We start from the raw sequence: 20,523 nt of genomic DNA on the forward strand, positions 1-20,523 counted from the left end.
GCTGGGTTCGGAGCTATAGGTGAGTGTGGAGGGGGTGGGGGTGGGGCGGTTGCTCAGCTCGCGATTGAGTGAGTGAGAGCCCTTTTTAGCTTGGAAATGTCTCGATTCCACGTACCTTCCACGCTGTGCCCTGTTGTGGGGTTCCTCCGTTCGTCTGGACTTGTTTTTATGTCCCCTTGAGGAGTTTTGTATGTTTCGGTCAGGAGAGGTTAAGAGCTGCTTCTTACTCTGCCGCCATCTTAACCCCGGTTCGAAATTTAGTCTTTTAAAGAAAAGGTAAGAAAAAAATTTGTTTTAGAACTATGGAAAAGTCTTAATGTCTCATTTTTGTTATTGTTCATGAAGGGCAGCAGTACTCTTACTCTCACCAGTGTTATATTGAATCTCTGGGAGCTTGAAGTTCACTTTTGATTGACAGATAAGTCAGTTGGATAGAATGTTCCCAGAGAGGCATGCGGACTCAGGAGAGAGCAGTTGAGAACCCTGAGAGAGGTTCTGGGGTCTTTTACCTGTCCTGAGGCTAGAGAGGAGTGTGGATCCTGGTCTTTGGAGATAGAGAGTTGCAAACACTACCCTGCAAGCTCCTCCTGTGTTTCCTGTACCATTATCAACTTGTATTTGACCACCATCTCTGTGTCTACTGCCCTAGATATTAGGAGTTTCATCATCTAACTATCTAGGCTTCCCAGGGCCCGGGAGGGATCCAGGAAGTGGGCAGGAGAAGAAGAAGAGGGTGGAAAGGGTGGATATATCTCAACTGTTAAGGCTTAAGATCTACAGAAGAAGAAGCTGAAGATTTCACAGCAGTTTGCCTACTCTGGTTTAGCCCTGGCCAGGCTGGACCAGAGAGAAGCTACCATCTTGATTCCTCATTGCCTGCAGTTAGAGATTCATTAGTGTCAATTTAAAGTAGGGTCTCCTTTACCTCTATCCCTTACCATTATCTTTCTTATCAAATATATACAAAGTTTAAAGTACCTTCCTGAATTGGTTTCCAAAGCTTATTTTGGGAAGGGAGCCAACACAGTCAGATTAACAACATTATCCCAGCTGAAGAGCCCAATTAATAATATCAATTAACTCCAGGTGAGTCCTGAAGGGATAAATCACTTTGACCTGAAGGATCCTGCCTGGGCAACTGTTATAAAGGAGAAGTACCATATTATCATATCTCTGTACTCCAACTTCATATACATCAAATAGAGTTAGTGACCTCCTTTAATATAACACCAGTAAGAATGACCAATTTGAAAAACAGAAGAATTTAGGTTCAGTTTCTAGCTCTGCCATTTACTACTTGCTTAGAGCAAGTTACTCTGGACCTCAATAAAGACATCTTCTCTAAATCTATAATCTTATGAATAAGAGCAGAGAAGAGCAAGAAGGAAAGGGGCTTTTTGAAAAGTAATTTCCAAAATATTGAAACCTAGATTTATTTGCATCTTGTTACTATATTAAAGTTTTCTTGGTTTCTGGGAAATTAGGTATTCCTTTTGTACTTTGAAGTATAGCAAAATGGAGACAAGTCGGAAAACAGAAAGCTCGAGAACCAAAACAGATTTTCTATTTGTTGTTAATGCATATTGAAGTACTTTTGTAAAACACAAAAGTGCTCTGCAACTGTAAGCTATTTTGTCATCATTATCAAAGCTATTGTTATAACTTACTTGCTTTGTAAAGGCTATATGGGTATTAATAATTTTAGAAGAAGAAAGAACACTAATTCAGTAAGAGTTACCACTTAAATAACAGTAAGATTTTTCAAGGACTCCATAATTGAGAAGACCAGGTGTTGAGACAACCCAATCAGAGACGAGCAGGATGAATATAATTTTCTGTGAGAACAATTGAGAGAATATATGGGATCTCAAGAGGTTGGACCTCCCTGCTGGTTAGTTTTGATATCTTTGAGTAAGAAAAATCCTGAGAAATATTTATCTCATGGGAAAATAGCTTGTGACATGGAAGTTCATAGAGGAGTCTAGCTATCCCACATATATGCTATCAAAGATCAATCAGTAATTAAAAAAATAATAGCTAATAACAGCCAATACTTGTATAGAACTTTAAGCTTTGCAGAGCACTTAACCAATGTTTGATCCCTGATGGTAACTCTGCAAAGTAGATGCTTTTTGTTTTCCTCATTCTATGGTTGAGAAAGCTGAAACTCAGAGTTTAATTGACTTTCCCAAGATTGTGCAGATAGTAAGTGGCTGAATCAGGATTTGAACTCAGGTCTTCTCTATCCATTGCATCACCTAGCTGCCAAAACCCCAAAGATTTTAAATTCCAAGTATTTTTGTGAAACCAAACTATGCAGTAACAAAGTAACAAAGCAGAATTTGCAATGGTATTTGAAAACAATTTGCATTTTAAAAAGAAACTTTATAAACCCAATAGTGTATTCTTTAAAACTCTGTGAATAATTTGTGTTATAAAATAACTTGGACAAAGGACCCTTTACTTATGTTTTTATAAGACCCAAATACAGGTGGTAGTGACCATGTAGACATCTTGCCATCTCAACAGCATGCTCCCCAATCCAGCTCAGAATGAAAAGACAGTAAGAATCATGTGAGCACAGAGAGAATGGTACCACCAAGGAATCCAACAAAAACTCAAGTAAAGAAGTTAGAAATCTGACAGTTTTTGGAACAGAAACACTCCAGGGTGACTTCTCCTTTGACACTGTGTCTCTGATCAGGGAAGCTCCGAGGACCATTAAGAGGAGAAATGCTTCAGGGGGCCTGAAGCCAGTATCACTCTGCTAAGGATTTTTCCAGGAGAGATTCCTGTACCACCCTCACCAGTAATGCTGTGAGGAGGCTGAAGCCTTCCAGTGTTCTGAGCTCAGACACAATAGGTGAGGAAGAATTCAATGGCTAGACTCCTGGAAATAAAAATCTGGGACAGAACCAAATAGATCGTGACCACTATATCTAAAAGTAGAGAAGAGATAGAACATGGCCCTAGCTAATAGTTTCAAAAAAGGAGCTGAGGCTGGAGATATGAATAAACTGATGAAAATGCTGAATACAATGAAGAAATACTTTGGGTCAAAAGAACCTCAAGAGGCAAACCTGGAAGAGAGAAATTCCATAAGCACAGAGAGCTTCTGGACTTGACCATAAGGATTCTAAGGGGAAGAGGGGGTTGGAAAAAATGAAATGAGATAAAAAATTAGATTATCAGTGAATAAGACGGAAGGAGAATAAATAGTTTAGTTTTTTTTTTTTTAATTTTAAACCCTTAACTTCTGTGTATTGACTTATAGGTGGAAGAGTGGTAAGGGTAGGCAATGGAGGTCAAGTGACTTGCCCAGGGTCACACAGCTGGGAAGTGTCTGAGGCTGGATTTGAACCTAGGACCTCCTGTCTCTAGGCCTGGCTCTCAATCCACTGAGCTACCCAGCTGCCCCCAGAATAAATAGTTTAGAAGAGAAGCTAGAAAGCTTTCCCCATGTAGCAGATTCCCTAAAAAATAGAATGGAATAAATAGAACTCAGTGACAAGTGATAATAGAAATTATTAGAACAACATTGAAGATTGAAAAATATAAAAGAAAATGTAAGATAGCTATTAGATATAACTGACCTGGAAAACAGGTCAAGGATAGATCATTAAGAATCTTTAGACTCTTTAAAAGCTATGATCACACCCCACCTCCCCCCACCAGACCTCCCAAACCTGGATTCTCTATTTCAAGAAAATGAAATTTGCCCATATCTTTTAGAACCAGAGGACAGAGTGAAAAAAGAAAGTCTAGAAAGCTAGAAGAAACCCAAATTGAATGGCACTCAGAAAATTCAAAGCTAACAGAACTTTTGATAAAGAGATGAATAGAACCAAAGCATTACACTCCTTTGCATTGTAAACTCAGTACTCAAAGTAAAACCTAGAAAGCCAAATATAGTTTAGTCACTTGGAAGGGTTACATCTTGTATATTTATATTTTTTTTTATGTTGGGTTTATTTCAGGCCAGTCTGGTGCTTTGGGTTTGGAGTTTAGGCCATTCCGATAGGCCCCTTCAGTTTGGGGGCTCAGCCATGATTTGTGTGGGGAGCAAGTGATTTGCATATTCTCCCCTGACCCCTACTCCCATCCTCCTGAACAGCCTTTGAGTACACAGACATCTTCAGCTGTGCCAGAGCTGAGACCCGACCTCATGATCCAGGGCCCAAGTGCCACTGAGGGAGGGCATGGCTACTGTTCTCCTTTGCCAGTGTCTGAGCACTGTTGCAGATGCTATAATTACAGGGGCCTCAGCCCTGCTCCCTGCGCCTCTCAGAACACTCTCATAAATGGGGGAATACCATTGTCAGGGCCTGAGTACTACTGAGGGCACCTTCTGGTACTCGGGCTGAGTACCACTGCTGGAGTCTGAGCTCTGCCGCCCCACCATGTTGAGTCAAGCCCAACACCACCAAGAGTGATGGAGCCTGAGTATTGCCCGCTGTGGTTGAGGCTGCTATGGGTGCTGATACTGTTTCTACTCATGCTGGGGCCTGTCCTGGGGCCCATTCTGCAGGGTTCTTTCACTCTCCCCATACTGGCAGTTGTAAAGAAGAGAGTTACAGTTTATAGGAAGGAGAGGAGAGGAAGAAGGAGAGCAAGCTATCTCTTTTAAAATTTTTAAACAGATGCAGCTTCCCCCCTCCACAAAACAGATTTTTATTGCTATCTTTTATTTTTATGTTACCTACATTTCCCCTGGCAACTGCTCCCTTTGCTCTCTTTCCTAGGGAACCATCTCTTATTATTATTATTTTTTATTTAAACCCTTACCTTCCGTCTTGGAATCAATACTGTGTGTTGATTCTAAGGCAGAAGAATGGTAAGGGCTAGGCAATGGGGGTTAAGTGACTTGTCCAGGGTCACACAGCTAGGGAGTGTCTGAGGCCAAATTTGAACCTAGGATCTCCCTTCTCTAGGTCACCCATTGAGTCACCCAGCTTCCTCCTTGAGAACCATCTCTTATAACAAATTATTTTTTTAAGAGAAAAAACAATACTAAAAACCAGTTAATACTGAAAACAAGCCAATATGCAATTTTCCTCATGTTTAAAACCTCTTCATACCAGTTGGTCAAAGGAGATGGAAAGAGACATCTTCCTACATCTCTTCTTTGGTGTCAAGCTTGGGTTTTATAATTTTGTAGTATGCATTTTTGTTTCATTTGTGGTTTGTCTGTCCATTTACATTGTTGTAATATTATTGTATATGTAATATTATGTATATTACTTTCCTACTCTGCTTATGTCACTTGGCTTCAGTTCACAGAAATTTTTTCTATACTTCTTTGAATTCATCATGTTTATAATTTTTTATAATGCAGTAATGTTTCTAAATCAATTGTACTGATATTTATTTTTACAATGCCCAGATTTCTCACTATATCCACCCTTTTCTCATCTTCCAGAGGGCTATCATCTGTAAAAGAGAACTTTAAAAAGAAAATTAAAAAAGGGGAAAAATCAGTAAAAATTTGACAATATATGCATTGCTCCACACCCTTGGAATTTCTACCTCTGAAAAGGAGTGGGATGGGGAGGTATCTTCTCATATCTTCTTTGGGGCTATGCTTATTCTTTGTAATTTTTTCAGCGTTCACCTTTGATTGTTTTATGAAGACTAGTTTTTCCATTTATGTTGTTGTAGACATTGTGTACATTATTTTCTTGGCTCCACTTTTTATTCTGCATCAGTTCATGTACATCTTTCAAGATTTTCTGTTATCAGAATAAAGGACCCCTATAAATATTTTGATATATATGGAACCTTTTTTTTGTCAATGAACCTCACAGTAAGAATCTCTGAGTTAAAGGATATGGACATTTTAGTAGTTTTATTTGCATAATTCCAAATGAACTTGGGAACATTTGTTTATATCACAAATTATGGACATGTCTCTGGGTTCCTGGGGAGGATCAAGAATTGTCTTTTCCAGTGCTTCCCCCAAACTCTTGCACCAAAGAATCTCAACAGAGTACACTTGGCACAATTCTCAGTGCCCTCCCAAGTGCCATATAAAAAATCCCAAGCAGTTCAACCGAATCCTGAGATAATCCTGAAATTCCAATTAAAGATCCAACTTTAGGGCCCTAAACTCCCTAATTTTGACAAAGCCATTCTAATTCTACTTTGCTAATTTGGGAGGTAATGTAGGCTGAGCCTAATTTAGGATAGTTTGGTGCTTCAGTTTTGGGTACTGGAATGAAATTAGATACTAGCTGACTATCTAACAGTTATTAAAATGTTTACTTAGACTTAGTAGGAAAAGGATATTCAGCAAAGAAATGACATAAATTTGATTGGCATATCTTCCTGGCCGTTGTGTTCTCATTGCTAGGTATGTGAGTGGGCAGCCTGGGGAAAGAGCTCCTGATTTACTTTGTACTGTCCTAGTCCTCTGGGAACCAAATTAATGGTCTACACCTTAGTCCTCTGGGCCAATAAAGTCTGATGGCAGTTTTACTAAGTTTTTTTTTTTTTTAAGGAGTATTTTTTTTAAGCCCTTGTACTTTGGTGTATTGTCTCATAGGTGGAAGATTGGTAAGGGTGGGCAATGGGGGTCAAGTGACTTGCCCAGGGTCACACAGCTGGGAAGTGGCTGAGGCCGCATTTGAACCCAGGACCTCCTGTCTCTAGGCCTGGCTCTCAAACCACTGAGCTACTCAGCTGCCCCCAGTTTTACTAAGTTTTAAGGAAAAAACTAGTCTGGTTTTTGTGAGGCAAGACCTTAAGATATTTTTTCCCATCACACATTATAGTAGGTTAGAAGAGAAAAGTACCTTTTTAAAACTGTTGGCCTCACAGAGGTAGTTAAGGAAGACAAATACAGGGCTTGCAAGAGAGGAGGTAATAGTGGTTTCATTTTGATGATTTTAAGAGATGAAGGAAAAGGAGAGGAAAAAGGAATGTCTTGGGAAGAAGTGAGGGAGAAGATTGAGGAATTTATTCTTTCTCATAATTCAGCCATGTGAGAAGTTTATATAACCAGAAGGTTACTCCAATAGTCCAGGCATGAAATGATAGTGGGTTGTGCCAGGATAGCAGCTTTGCAAGTAGATGGGAGATAATAGATAAAAGAGATGTGATGGTAGAAACAATAAGATTTGGGTGATAGATCGAATATATGGAGTGAATGCTCCTGAAGTCAAGGATGATGCGGAGATTGTAAGTTTGAGTGACTGGGAGGATAGTGGTGCTCTTGACAATGATAGGGAAGTTGGGGAAAATAGGGACTATTTGAGGAAAAAGGGGAAAAAGAGAAGGGAATTTAACATTTATATAGTGCCTACTATGTTCCAGGCAAAGTGCTAAGCTAATCTTAAGCCCCATTTTGGATCTTTTGAGTCTGAGATATTTATAGGACATCCACTTTAAGGTGTCCAAGCAAATGAACCTAGTAGCATAGTGTCCCATGAATCCAAAGACAGTGAGTCCTGGAGTTAGGACTCATCATTCAACAAACCTCCTAAAATAGTGGAAAACAACCTTATAGAAATTAGGTTTAGACTACCATTTCAAACCGTAACCCCGAGTAAGTTCCAAATGGATATCATAATCAAATCCAAAGAGCAGAGAAAGAGATAACCTTTGAAAATTTTAGATAGAGGAAGAGGTGTTTTGACCAAATAAGGGATAAAGAAGACCACAAGAAATAATGAAAGGGCGAAATTCAGAAAAACTTGAATCAGATTTTGATAATTGATGCAAAATGAAGTCAGTAGAACCAGGATAACAGTTTATAAATTAAGTCCAACATTGTGATGGAAAACAACTTTGAAAGACATAAGAATGCTGATCAAAACAATGATTAACCAAGTCTTCAAAAGTTTAGTGATAAAACATACTTACAATGACATAGAAGTAAGTGACTAAAAATACAGAATGAGAAATGCATTCTCAGATACAACCACTGTGTGGGTTAATTTGGTTGACATATTTGTTACAAGGGAGAGTTTTAATTATTACTTGGGAGTGGAGTGGAAAGTTAGTAATAATAAGGACATAAAACATGCCAAAAGGAGCAAATTCTATCAAAAAATTTTTTTTAAATTCACAGAAGAAAGTTCAGAAACCTGGAAAGACATATGAATTGATGCAAAGTGAAATGAGCAGGACCAGGAGAACGTTGTGCACAGTAACAGAAATATTGTATGATGATCAACTGTGAAGGACTAAACCATTGCCAGCAAAACAAGGTTCCAAGAAAACTCCAAAGGACTCATGAGAAAACAAAAGAAAACAAAATACTATCCACAGCCAAAGAAGAAATTGTTAGAATCTGATTACAGATCAAAGTATATCATCCTTCACTTTATTTACTTCATGAGTTTTTTTGCTGTATATAGCATGTCTTCAGGCATGACAGAGGGAATATGGAAATATGTATGGCATAAAAGCATTGGGAAAAACTTTATCAGACTATTTACCATCTCACAGAGGAAAGGGGGGAAGGAGAGAGGGAAGGAGAGACTCTGAATCACAAAATGTGAGAAATAATTGTCAAAAATTGTTTCTATATGTAATTGAAAAAATAAATTTAAGAAAAAAGAAAATAGAGACGTAAGTTTAGGAAGATACAAATAAAACAGTTGTGAGACTACCATATCATATTTATTATTTATATTTATTATCATATTACTAGAAAAAAGCATAAGTAATAGAGATTTGCAGTTTCATGTTGTAAAAATGAAATTTGGGAGATGCCATCTTTAAGTATATATATGTATTTTCTATGGACACGTGGAAATTATCAAACTACATTTCCCGTGGTCCAACGGGTTTCCGTTTCTGGTTCTTTGGGCGTGGGGACGCCTACGTCTCCACGCAGAGAACAGTTTAAATCTCCTGGGTTAGGAGGCCTCTTGGCCAGCAGACTCAGGAAGAGATGGGAGGTAATAATGGCTGGGGCGGCAGTTTTGAATTCTTACAAGCGCGTGGTCTAATGACTTTATCTATCAGCATGGCTTTAATTAAAATACTACTAATTTTTATATATATATCAGCCTTTATTATTTTTAATCCTAATAATGTACAATCCTTGTTTTCTTCTCCGTATATTGAAATGATCAATTGTTGGTGGTTATTAAGTTTGCTTACTTATACATATGTACATAGATATATTTAAAACCTTACCTTTTGTCTTAGAATCAACAACTGTGTTTTGATTCTAAAGCAGAAAAGTGAGAAGAGCTAGGCAATGGGGGTGAAGTGACTTGCTCAGGATCACATAGCCAGGAAGTGTCTGAGGTCAGATTTGAAGCCAAGACTTCTTGTCTCCAGGCCAGGCTCTCTGTCTATTCAGCCACCTAGTGACTCCCTAAGTTCATTATATTAAAAAAAATGTTTAAGATAGATTTTCCTTTTTCTCCACATTTGGAAGTACTGTGCACAAATAAGCTTCCCCTACCACATCACAGTGGCTATGATAGAGGTGATTTTCTTATAAAAGTATGCTTTATGTCATCATACAAAAAAAAAACAACAAAAAAACCCCCACCCCAACTACTGGGTACATTATTTACCTAGAGGGTAATAATAGATCGGTCTGGAAAGGGATAAAATTATATAGCACACAGCATCCCACCTCAAACTCTCTCCACTCTTAACCATGAATAACCACCCCCTCCCAACTTTTATAAAATAAAATCAGACTTTTCAGACTTAAATAACTCATGTGGTTCCTTCTCTGTTTGTCTACAGCTTGATCCAGAGTTTGAAGAAAAACTGAAAAGGAATAAGGTGTCATTGGAATCTGAATATGAGGTAGAGTATGATGTTTATTCAGAATGCCAATGGCCTGTTTTTGACTGTCTTTTCTAGCCAGCATCAGGCAATGTATGTTGCCCAAAACTGAGCTTAGGCTATGCTCACTCCCATGGACCTATCTTCCTTCCAGCAAAACATCTTTATTTTTTTTTCTGGGTTACAGTTTTTTTTTTTTATTATGCAGCGCTTCTTTAAATGTCAGAGCTCTTTTGATGTCTGATTAGTGAAGATACAGATGCACTTTACTAAGACCTAAATGTATTGAATACCAGTTAATAAAGATTGGATTTTGCATTTGCATATTTAACTCTATTCTAAATCCTGAGCAGATCTCTTCTGTCTGGACAAAGGAAAAGAAAAAAATCAAGAAAGCAATTGCTGCTAAAACAAATTGATAACAAATTTTGTTTTGTCTTCCCTTCCTTTCTTGGTTCTCATATGGTTTTGTTCCAGATTCTTCTGGCAAGAAGAGATACCATCTCTTTGAGTTAGGAATGGAAAAACCCCAGCCTGAAAACCATAGAACACTTATATGACATTTAGAGCTGTGTGGTTTTGAATTTGAGGGTGAACGGGGAATAAGAATCTCCTTTCCCCTTATCCCCTACCTTTGTAATGTGGGTGTTTCCATCCAGGAACAGAATGTTTCCCTTCCCATAGGATAGTTCTTACTTCCTAGTTACCACCTTTAACTTTACTCCTGCAAAGATTTTGTTTTCTGCACATGTATTTGGGTTGAGAGGAAAAAAGTGAATGAACCCTGGTGACCTTAATAGATTAACCTTTATCCCAGACAGCAAAAAGGTGTTCTAAACTTGGTTTAGTTGGAGGGGGGCTAAAGGAAAACTCTGAATCCAATTTAATTCTTTCTTTTGAAAAATTTATTCGAAATCAATAAATGAAAATGTTATGATTTTTTCTTGATTTGATTCAGAACTAGGAGAAAGCCTGGCACACTTTTGGTCTACGTTTAAAAGCCTTGTTTCTTTCTGAATCTATATACCAAACAAAACCTTATTCTTTATTTCTCAAGTACTTGCTCATAGTTTAGAATATACATGAATTAAAATGCAGTTAAGACAACTTGGATTTTATTTATAGTGAGCTGAGTACCACTTTATCAACAAATAAAACTACTTTAAAGAAAAAGAAACTTTGGATTATATATCTTCTTGTACAGAAATAGGATCAGGAGCAGAATGGCTTCACTGGCCACCTAGATTTCAATTAGGAGAAAATTCAACAGAGATCATATCCTTTCCACACCTTGCGTGGACAAAGGCTCCAGCTATACTGGTGATCTCATGGCCTCACAATATTATAGATGCTATTGTGGTAGTTGCTTTTGCAACAGGCCACCCTTTCCTTTGCCACTGCTAAAAAACTCCCAAATTACTGCATAGTCTTTGAGTAATACCCATGTGGGAATCCCTGTATAGCTCTTTTAGAGTTAAGAAGAAATCAACTCTATCCCCTCCACACTCCCATTTCCCACAAATCCATGCAGGCAGACTCAATCTCAAAAGCTTTTTTATCCCTGGGGTTTGAAATTTTGCAGTTCCTTGAAAATCAGCTACAGTGCACCTGACATTTGTAATTTCAGAGTACAGTATCAATGTGAACATTAACATAATAGAACAAATATGATTAACCTGGGTGTCCCAGATGCTATTCACAGCAAATAAATATCAACAATATGGGCACAACATAGTATAAAATGTTGCTTGAGACCTCCAAGCCAAGGCAACAAGCATTTAAGGGTTTACCAGGTACTAATTGATGGAGGTACAAATGAAAGCAAAACAAACAAACAAAAAAGGCAATGGCTGTCCTCAAAGAGCTTACATTCTAATGGAGGAGGACAATACATAAAAGAGAACTAAAATTGGGGGGTGGAAGGAGAAGAGAAAGTTATTGGTAAAGTTCAGAGTCAAGTAGGAAGTAGAAAGGCATGGCACACAACTAACCATCAGCAGGTAAAATGTGATGCCAAATATTATTCTTGGTGTAGTTGAACACATGTTCTAGGAGAGCATCGTGTTGGCTCAACTGAAATTTTTATTCTACTCAGTACCTATGTGTTCACCAAGCATTTAGTTGAACATTAAGTTGTAGATCCTATTAAGGTTGGTATGGTGTTCTTCTAAATTGTTTAATGTCAGGCAAAGTTAACATCTCGAGTTATTTGGTTGCTTTAGTCACATCTTACTTCATGACCCCATTTGGAGTTTTCTTGGCAGAAGTACTGGAGTGGTTTGCATTTTCCTTCTCCAGCTCATTTTACAAATGAGAAATTGAGTGAATAGAATTAAGTGACTTTTTCAGGGTCACACAACTAGTAGTAGTCTGAGGCTAGATTTGAACTCGGGGAGATGAGTCTTGATTCCGGGCATGGTATTCTATCCACTGTGCTTCCTAGCTATCCTTCAAGTAGTATACTTTAATTGTCTTGGCCTTAGTCTGAATATATCCTGGCAGTAAATCTACACACTGATAAAGACTTCTCCTATAATGCTTTACCACCTTTGAAAGTTTTCTGATTTGTGCTTGAGGATCTCCTGCAAATCTTATGAAGTACATGGTTACCACCAATAAATGACTTTTACTCTTCCCGTCTCTTTTCAGAAACAAGAAGTCAATGTAGACAATTTCCAGAGTATTACTGGTGCTTATGTTTGATAAATATATAATACCAGTTGGGTAATACTTTTCTTTTAAAACAACAAGCACAAGTCTCACACTTCTTGGTGACACTTGTAGCCATATGGGCCACTAAAACCTGTTTCTTATTGGTTCTTAGGATCCTTTCTTGACCCAAAGGAGATAGTTATGTGGCACAATGGGTAGAGTCCTGGGCCTGGAATCAAGAAGACTTGAGTTGAAATTTGGCCTCAGATACTTAAAACTGTGTGATCTTGGAAAATCTCTTAACATCTATCTGCCTCAGTTTCCTCCATTGTAAAAATGTATCTCCATTGTAAAATGGAGATAGTAACAGCACCTATGTATCAGTATTGTTTTGAGGATCAAATGAGATAAGATTTGTAAAGTTCTTGGCACATAGTAGGTACTATATAAAAGCCTTTTCCCTTTCCATATGTCTAAAGTCATTATGTGAAGCCTTCATGGCCTTAGGGTACAATGCACTGGATAGCACGGGCTACTTCTTGGTATTTTTTGGGAGATTAGTAACAGACCCGTCTGGTGCTCCATTATACCTTTTATAATTTCTGCCATTATCTCAGCAATAAGGTGCCTTTAGGGGAGTCCTTTGGTCCTGAAGCCCTCTGGCATTACTACCTTGTTTCTTTCTTTTTAAAAAAATCCTTAACTACCATCTTGCAATCTTGTATTGGTTTCAAGGCAAAAAAGTGGTAAGGGCTAGGCAACCACAAAAAAGTGGTAAGGGGTTAAGTGACTTGCCTAGGGTCACACAAATAGGAAGTGTCTGAGGCCAGATTTGAACCCAAGACCTTCCATCCCTAGGTCCAGCTCTCAATCCACTGAGCCACCTATCTGCCCCTGCCATTTGTTTCTTATCTTGTATCTTCCCATAGATATTAATTTGGCTGTTCTTCTCCCTGGAAATCTATAGATAGCTCAGACTGGCTTTGGAGTCAGAAAAGCTGTGTAGAAATCTTACTACTCCTACTTGCTATCTAAATGACCTTGGGAAAATCACTTAACTTCCCCAGGCCTCAATTTTCTCATCTGGAAAATGAGGGGGTGAGACAAGGTGGGCTCTAAAGTCCCTTCCAATTCCAGATTCTATAGTCCTATGAATGAAGTGAAGTTCTTGTGTCCTATTAGCGTGCTGTCTTGTGGAAGTCCTGAACTGTCATCTGTATTGCTCTTTGCTTATAATCCATCTCCTTGAGGATTACATGCAGCTTTCACTCCTTTCTGTATCACCACAGCTGTGTCCTTCCTTTTAGCCTTCCCTGGCAGTCGTATGGAATTCATATTTGGCTAGTGCTGCTACCCATCTCTGGCAAGCCACGTTTAACTTGGCACTGATCAGAATATAAGTCCTGTCATTGACAACCTGCTTCAAAGCCAAGCATTCCAGTTTGTGTTTGGGCTAACAAGTCTCCTTGTCATTAAAGCCTCTTTAACCAGCTTTTAAATTCAGCTGTTTTCTGGTGACCATAACTCTCTTGGTGTAGAGAACTACAGCTAAGCCCTTCACACTGGCATTGGCATATAGGGCAAAAGTCTGCATAAGCCAACAACTGGGGCATGTATGAGGCAGTGGACCAAGTCTGTCCAACAGCCTCTGACAGACTTTATGGCTGTTAAAATAACTTTGCATTTCTTGGTCTGTTTTAACTCCTGAGTCATATATGTGTGTGCCTATGTATTTTCCTTTAGCTAATCCAACACATTCATCAGGTAGTTCATGTCCCCAGCTTTGCAAAGTGGTGGGTGCTCCCAAGATACTTGGGGCATATGCTCTAAAGGGTAAAATCCAGCTGGGCAAGTCAATCAGTATGCATTTATTGAGCAGCTGTTGTATTTCATATGCTGTGCCTAAGTACTGAGGATACAAAAAGAGTCAAAAGACAGCCCCTGCCTTTAAGGAGCTCACAATCTCATGGGGGAGATGCCATGCAAACAAATATATACAAAGCAACCTATATATGTGATAAATAGGAAATAACAGAGAGAAGGCAATAGAATTAAGAGGGGTTGGAAAAGGCTCCCTCTTGAAGATGGGCTTTTAGTTGGAATATCCTACTCATGGAGTGAGAACACATTTACCTTTTGCTAAAACTTCTTTCTGCTGCAACCATGTCTTTCATTCATTTGCTACTGGAGAAATCTCCCAGAGGGAAATTTCTCTGTATCCACTTCATAAGCGGCAGAGCTAGTTTTCTTGGGTTATTCATTGACCACTTGATCCTGGCTTTTTGTATCTCTGCAAGGGCTTCATGGATAGTTGAGGTGTGAAGATATTGGGACCCAGGTTCTTATTTGCATTATTCTGTTAATATCTGAAACAAGTGTGAGGTTGCAGTGAGAGCTCATGTTCCTCGACAAATGGTGGGACTGGACACAACAGCAGTAGATTATCCATTGTCTTGTTAATATAGACTGTTTCTATGGGAAATTTCAAGGTTCTCTCAGTGTATCCTAAGTATTATTAGTTTCTGTTCTTCTAAGACCAAATCTTTCTAGAAACTGTAATGATATTTTCTTCGTGTGTCTCATAAAACGCCTGGAAAATAAGGATCATTTCCACTTCATTGTCTGGGGCAGCAGTGCAGTCCACATACTTAATCCTTATTATAATCTCTGTAAGAGTTTGTAGCATCAGGATCATAGATTCAGAACTAGATGTAATCATAGAGATCTCTGAGTACAGCCCCTTCATTTAATAGATGAGGAAACTGAGGTTAGAGTTCCATGAGACTAGGTGAAAGAGACCTCGTAAAGAATTTCTGATGAAGGGCCAGCTGGGTGGCCAGGCCTAGAGTCAGGAGGTCTGGTTTCAAATCTGATCTCACACCTTCTAGCTGTGGTAAGTTACTTTACCTGGGGAAGCCACATAACCCCATTACCTAGCCCTTACCACTCTTCTGGTTTAGAAACAATACCTAGTATTTATTCTAAGACAGAAGGTAAAGGTTAAAAAAAATTACTTATGAACTCCTCCCTGACCTCATCTTTCTACTGTTTGCTGCTCTTGTAGACCTTAGTTCTGTATTATCAGCATTTTCATAGGTGCATATGTCTTGTTTCTTTTCCTCAGTTGCAGCAGAAGGTAGTTCCATTGTCTGCTTTTCTCCAGATGGCAGCCTTCATGTATCATTCTGCCATGGTTTCTATTCCCATGTTCTGGTACCTTTCCAAGAGGAATGGATTTGTCCATGTACTCTCTTTTTAAAAAAAAGTTCCTTGTGGGTTTTTGACTTGGGATCCAGTTCTCTTCCATACCTTGTTCCTTGAGCTCATGAATTGGAAGATATTCCTGAGAGATTTGCAAGTGGAGCTTCCTCAGTGGGAAATCTTCCTAGCATCTCTGGGATTCTTTTCCAGTTCATGCATTGAGTCCAACAAGTCTTTAAAACCTGATGAGTTCTGTGTAAAGTCTAAATTATTTAATAATGTTCATTCTTTCTCTCTCCCCCTCATCCCTTCCCTTTTCTTTTCAACTCTCCTCCCCTTCCTTCACTTTCTTTCCTGTTCTCTCTATCCCTTCCTCCCTCCTCCTTTCCCCTTCTTTCTCATTCCCTTCTCCTCTTCCTTCCTCCCATCCTTTTTCCATTTTCCCCCTCTTCTTCCAAGACTGGACGTAAAGTGGCCCAATCCCACTAATTAGCTGGACAGCTTTTACCTGCTCTGATTCTGACTTGGTCCTGTTTACCCCTCCATATTCAATCTGGTGGCCCTGTGCTCCAGATGGCTTACCATACTGGTTCCAGACTTAATGAGGACACCCTATTGATTTCAATCTTACTGAAGTTCAGAATTCCTGAGCTCAAGAATTCATTGTGTCTCAAGCCCATTATCACTTTTTCTACCCTGACCTTGTTTTTATTTTCAGGCCTTACTTTCCTTGTGTCTGTCATTCCCTGAAATCTGGAATCTGTATTTTTTTTTTTAATTTAAAAGGTAGTTGGCACTTGCACTGAAATATAGATTCAGTGAAGCTAGTATTTAGTTGGGTTGGCACTTAACCAACCCAAAATACTTCTCCACTTTTTTAAAACAAGTTTGCCATGTGATATTTGAGTTAAAAGATATCAGACAATATATAAGCTTGTCCTACTGAGATATCTTTTCTATATGTCATATGCAGTGCTATTAGTATGTGTAGTCTAAGATTCCCAAAGTTGTTCCCCAGGAGGGTAGGAGTTCTTTCCTGGGGAAATTTGTAATTTGGGTCAGTTGTATTTCTCTACTAAATGACAAAAGGGACCTGCCCTGTGCCTTTTGCACAGGGGAACTATCTCTTTCTACTCTAGTGGACCTAGCTTCTCACAGGCCTCTGTCTGACATAGGGGAACTAGCCTTCCATGTAGGTACAGTCAAAGCTTTCAACTTCAATGCAGAGAATATGAAATTTACTTCACTCACAAATAAGATGCCTAAATTTGATACCAAGAATCTTGCTTTACTCTCTGGCAGAAACTAGGCATATACCAGCATCTCACATCTTATAAGACGATAAGCTCAAAATGAGTACATGATTTAGACATAAAGGGTGATGTCATAAGAAAATTGGGGGAGCATGGGAAAAAATTACCTATCAGAGATATAGATAAATTAAGAATTCCTGACCAAACAAGGGTTAAGAAAATCATGAGAAGTAAAATAGATAAATTGGGGGCAGCTAGGTAGCACAATAGATAGAGCACCAGGTCAGGAGTTGGGAGTACCAGGGTTCAAATGTGGCCTCAGTCACTTCCTGGCTGTGTTACCTTGGGCAAGTCACTTAACTCTAAGTGCCTATCCCTTACTGCTCTTCTGCCTTAGAATTGATACTTAAGACAGAGATAAGGTTAAAGAAAAGGACTTTGGAAGGTAAAAGTTTAAAAAATAGATAATTTTGATTACATTAAATTGAAAACCTTTCTGTGCTGATAAAACCAGTGTAGCCAAAATAAAAAGGAAAGCAGGAAACTGGGAAAAACATTTTATAGCAGTTTTTCTGATAAAGGTTTCATTTATCAAATGTATAGAGCACTGAGCCAAATTTATAAAAATAAGAGCTATTCCCCATTTGATAAATGGTCAAAAGATATTTTAATCAAATAGGCATTTTTTTTTATATTTCAGAAGAAATCAAAGGAATCGCTAGTTATATGAAAATGTGAAAAAATGCTAAATCAGTAATGATTAGAGAAATGCAAATCAAAACAACTTTTAGGTACCACCTCATATCCTTCAGATTGGTTAACATGACAGAAAAGAAAAATGACAATATTGGAGAGTTTGTGGGAAAATACGTCCACTAAGGCACTGTTGGTATAGTTGTGAACTGCTCCAGCTGTTCTAGAGAACAATTTGGAACTCTGCCCAAAGGGCTATAAAACTGAATATTCTTTGATTCTGTAATACCATCACTAGATCTGTATCCCAAGGAAATTTTAAAAATGGGAAAAGGATCTATATGTACAGAAATATTTATAACAGCTCTTTTTGTGGTGGCATAGAATTGGAAACTGCCCATCAGTTAGGGAATGACTGAACAAATTACAGTATATGATTGTGATGGAATATTATTGTGCTGTAAGAAGTGATGAACAGGACAGTTTTAGAAAAATCTGGGAAGACTTTTATGGACTGATGCAAAATGAAGTGAGCAGAATCAGGAGGTCATTATCTGTAGTAACAACAGTATTGTTATGATGAGCAACTGTTAAAGACTTAGCTAATCTGATCAGTACTTTAATTCTTGATATAACAATTCTGAAGGACTCTTGATGAAAAAATGCTGTCTCTCCAGAGAGAGAACTAATGAACTGAGTAGAGACTGAAGCTTTTTTTTTTTCACTTTTTTTTTGTTTCCTACCCCCCAACATAGTAAATGTGGAAATGTTTTGCATTATTTCATATGCACAGTGGATATTATATTTCTTGCCTTCTCAATGGATGAAGAAGTGGAGAGAGTGGATGAAGGTAGGGAACTTGGAACTGAAAATAAATTAAAAAAATTAAAAACTCTTGCTTCATTTTCCTATACAGACAGGTGTTAACCTTAAGTTAAGTTAAGGTGTTTGCCATAAGTATTCTGGAATTTTCCTATGGGGGCTCCTACACTGCAAAGGGAGAATTGTAAGCAAATTTCTAGGTATTATCCCCTATCTGGATTATTATGGGAATTTTTGAGTTGTCAGCCTATATCTTCAGTAGATTTCCTATCTTTGTCCTAGTATTGGCCATTCTTCAAGTTATATCAATTCATCAAGCATTTATTAAGTGCCTATTATACGTTCTGCTCTGGGATAAGTACTGGGAATACAAAGAAAGGCCAAACCAACCAAACAAATAAAGAAGAAAAGGAGAGAGAAAGAAAAAAGAAAGTCTTTCTAGGAGTTCAGTCTAATGTAGGAGACAACATTGAAATGACTACCTGCAAACAAGATGTATGCAGCATAGACTGAGATAAACTCAGAAGGAAGGGACTGAGATTAATAAAGACCAGAAAAGACTTTTTGAAGAAGCAAAAACTTTAGCTGAGATCTGAAGTCCAAGGAGGCCAAGAGGTGGAGATGAAGAGGGAGAGAGTTCCAGTCATGAAGGAGAGTTAGGTTTTACCTGGAATCAGGAGTGTCTTGTTTTAGGAACAGCAAGCAGCCCAGTGTCCCTGGACTCCAGTCCTCCAACTCTTGAACTCTGTCCTTCAGAACTTTTATAATATTTCTATGAGCACATCTACTCCCTAAATGTCAGTAATCTCTGATGGATTTTATTATTCGTAAGATGTTAAGATTCATGAACAATTCTCTAAGTGCCAGATTCATGTTTTCATAATATTGATCTATAATGCCAATTAATTAACCAATTATCAAAGGGTATTACACTAATTGATGAATCTTATACTTTACAGAGTTTAGGAAAATGCTCTAAGACAATTGACATGATAAATATCAGGAAGCATACAAATTATAAACAACAATAATAGCAACAATTCTTTAGCACACCAATAGGCAATTGCTAAAAATGTTCTCTTTGACACTATCTTATAACAGCCATTCATATGCAAATGCAACATAGGAGTACATTTTATCAAGCAAAGTGAAAGCCAGTGTATAGAAAGGGAAAGGAAACAAAGCAGTTCCCAAATATATGGAATCCAAAAATAGAAAAAAGCATTCAGAACAAATTAACAATCGAACTGATAACTTCAGTGAGAGAGAAGAAAGCATAGTATAACAGAAAATACAGATATGTATCAAGAGGGAACAGAATTATGAAAAAAGGAAATGCACTAAATGACAAATTTGAAATGAGAAAAAATTTAATAGTTTATAATTTTCCCAAAAGAAACAGAATATTTAATGATATTTTCAACTTTAACACAAAGCTGTAAAGGAATTCACAGAGAAGCATAAAAATAGAAATCTGGGAAAACATTAAAGTTCCATTTTTTTGTAGTATAGGTATACAATAATAATGCAAGGGGATACCTACTGTTAAAAAGCAGAATGAAAGGCCTCCAGGAATTGATGCAGAGTGAAAGGAGCAGAGCCAGAAGAACATTGTACACAGAGACTGATAACACTGTGGTAAAATCGAATGTAATGGACTTCTGTACTAGCAGCAAGGCAATGACCCAGGACAATTCAGAGGGACTTATGGTAAAGAACGCTACCCACATTCAGAGGAAGAACTACAGGAGTGGAAACACAGAGTAAGGACAACTGCTTGAACACATGGGTTGAGGCTGATGTGATTGGGGATGTAGACTCAAAACTACCACACCAATGCAACTATCAACAGTTTGGAAGTGGATCGTGATCTATGGCACATGTTAAAACCAGAGGAAATGCGTATCAGCTATGGGGGGGTGGGGGTGGGGAGGGTGAAGGGGAGGGTAGGAGCATGAATCATGTAACCATGTTAACTTTTCTAAAAAATATATTATTAAACAGTCAAAAAATAAAAAAAAATAAAAACTTCAAAAAAAACCACAAAAAAGGTTAAAAAAAGCAGAATGAATTTAATTTAAATTTCCAAAGAAAAGACAGAACCATAATTTCTTCCTTCCCTTCCCTTCCCTTCCCTTCCCTTCCCTTC

At 38.1% G+C, this 20,523-nt stretch overlaps 1 protein-coding gene across 1 annotated transcript in view; it reads left to right on the top strand.

The window, feature by feature from the left end:
- Positions 1-20,523, top strand: part of LOC123237781 (cytochrome c oxidase assembly protein COX16 homolog, mitochondrial) — a 153,467-nt gene that overhangs the window by 83,552 nt on the left and 49,392 nt on the right. Inside the window, 1 exon segment of the mRNA XM_044664912.1 lies at positions 9,712-9,774. Coding sequence (XP_044520847.1) covers positions 9,712-9,774 — 63 coding nt within the window.

This window comes from Gracilinanus agilis, chromosome 2 (assembly GCF_016433145.1).
Source record: "Gracilinanus agilis isolate LMUSP501 chromosome 2, AgileGrace, whole genome shotgun sequence".
Lineage (NCBI taxonomy): Eukaryota > Metazoa > Chordata > Mammalia > Didelphimorphia > Didelphidae > Gracilinanus > Gracilinanus agilis.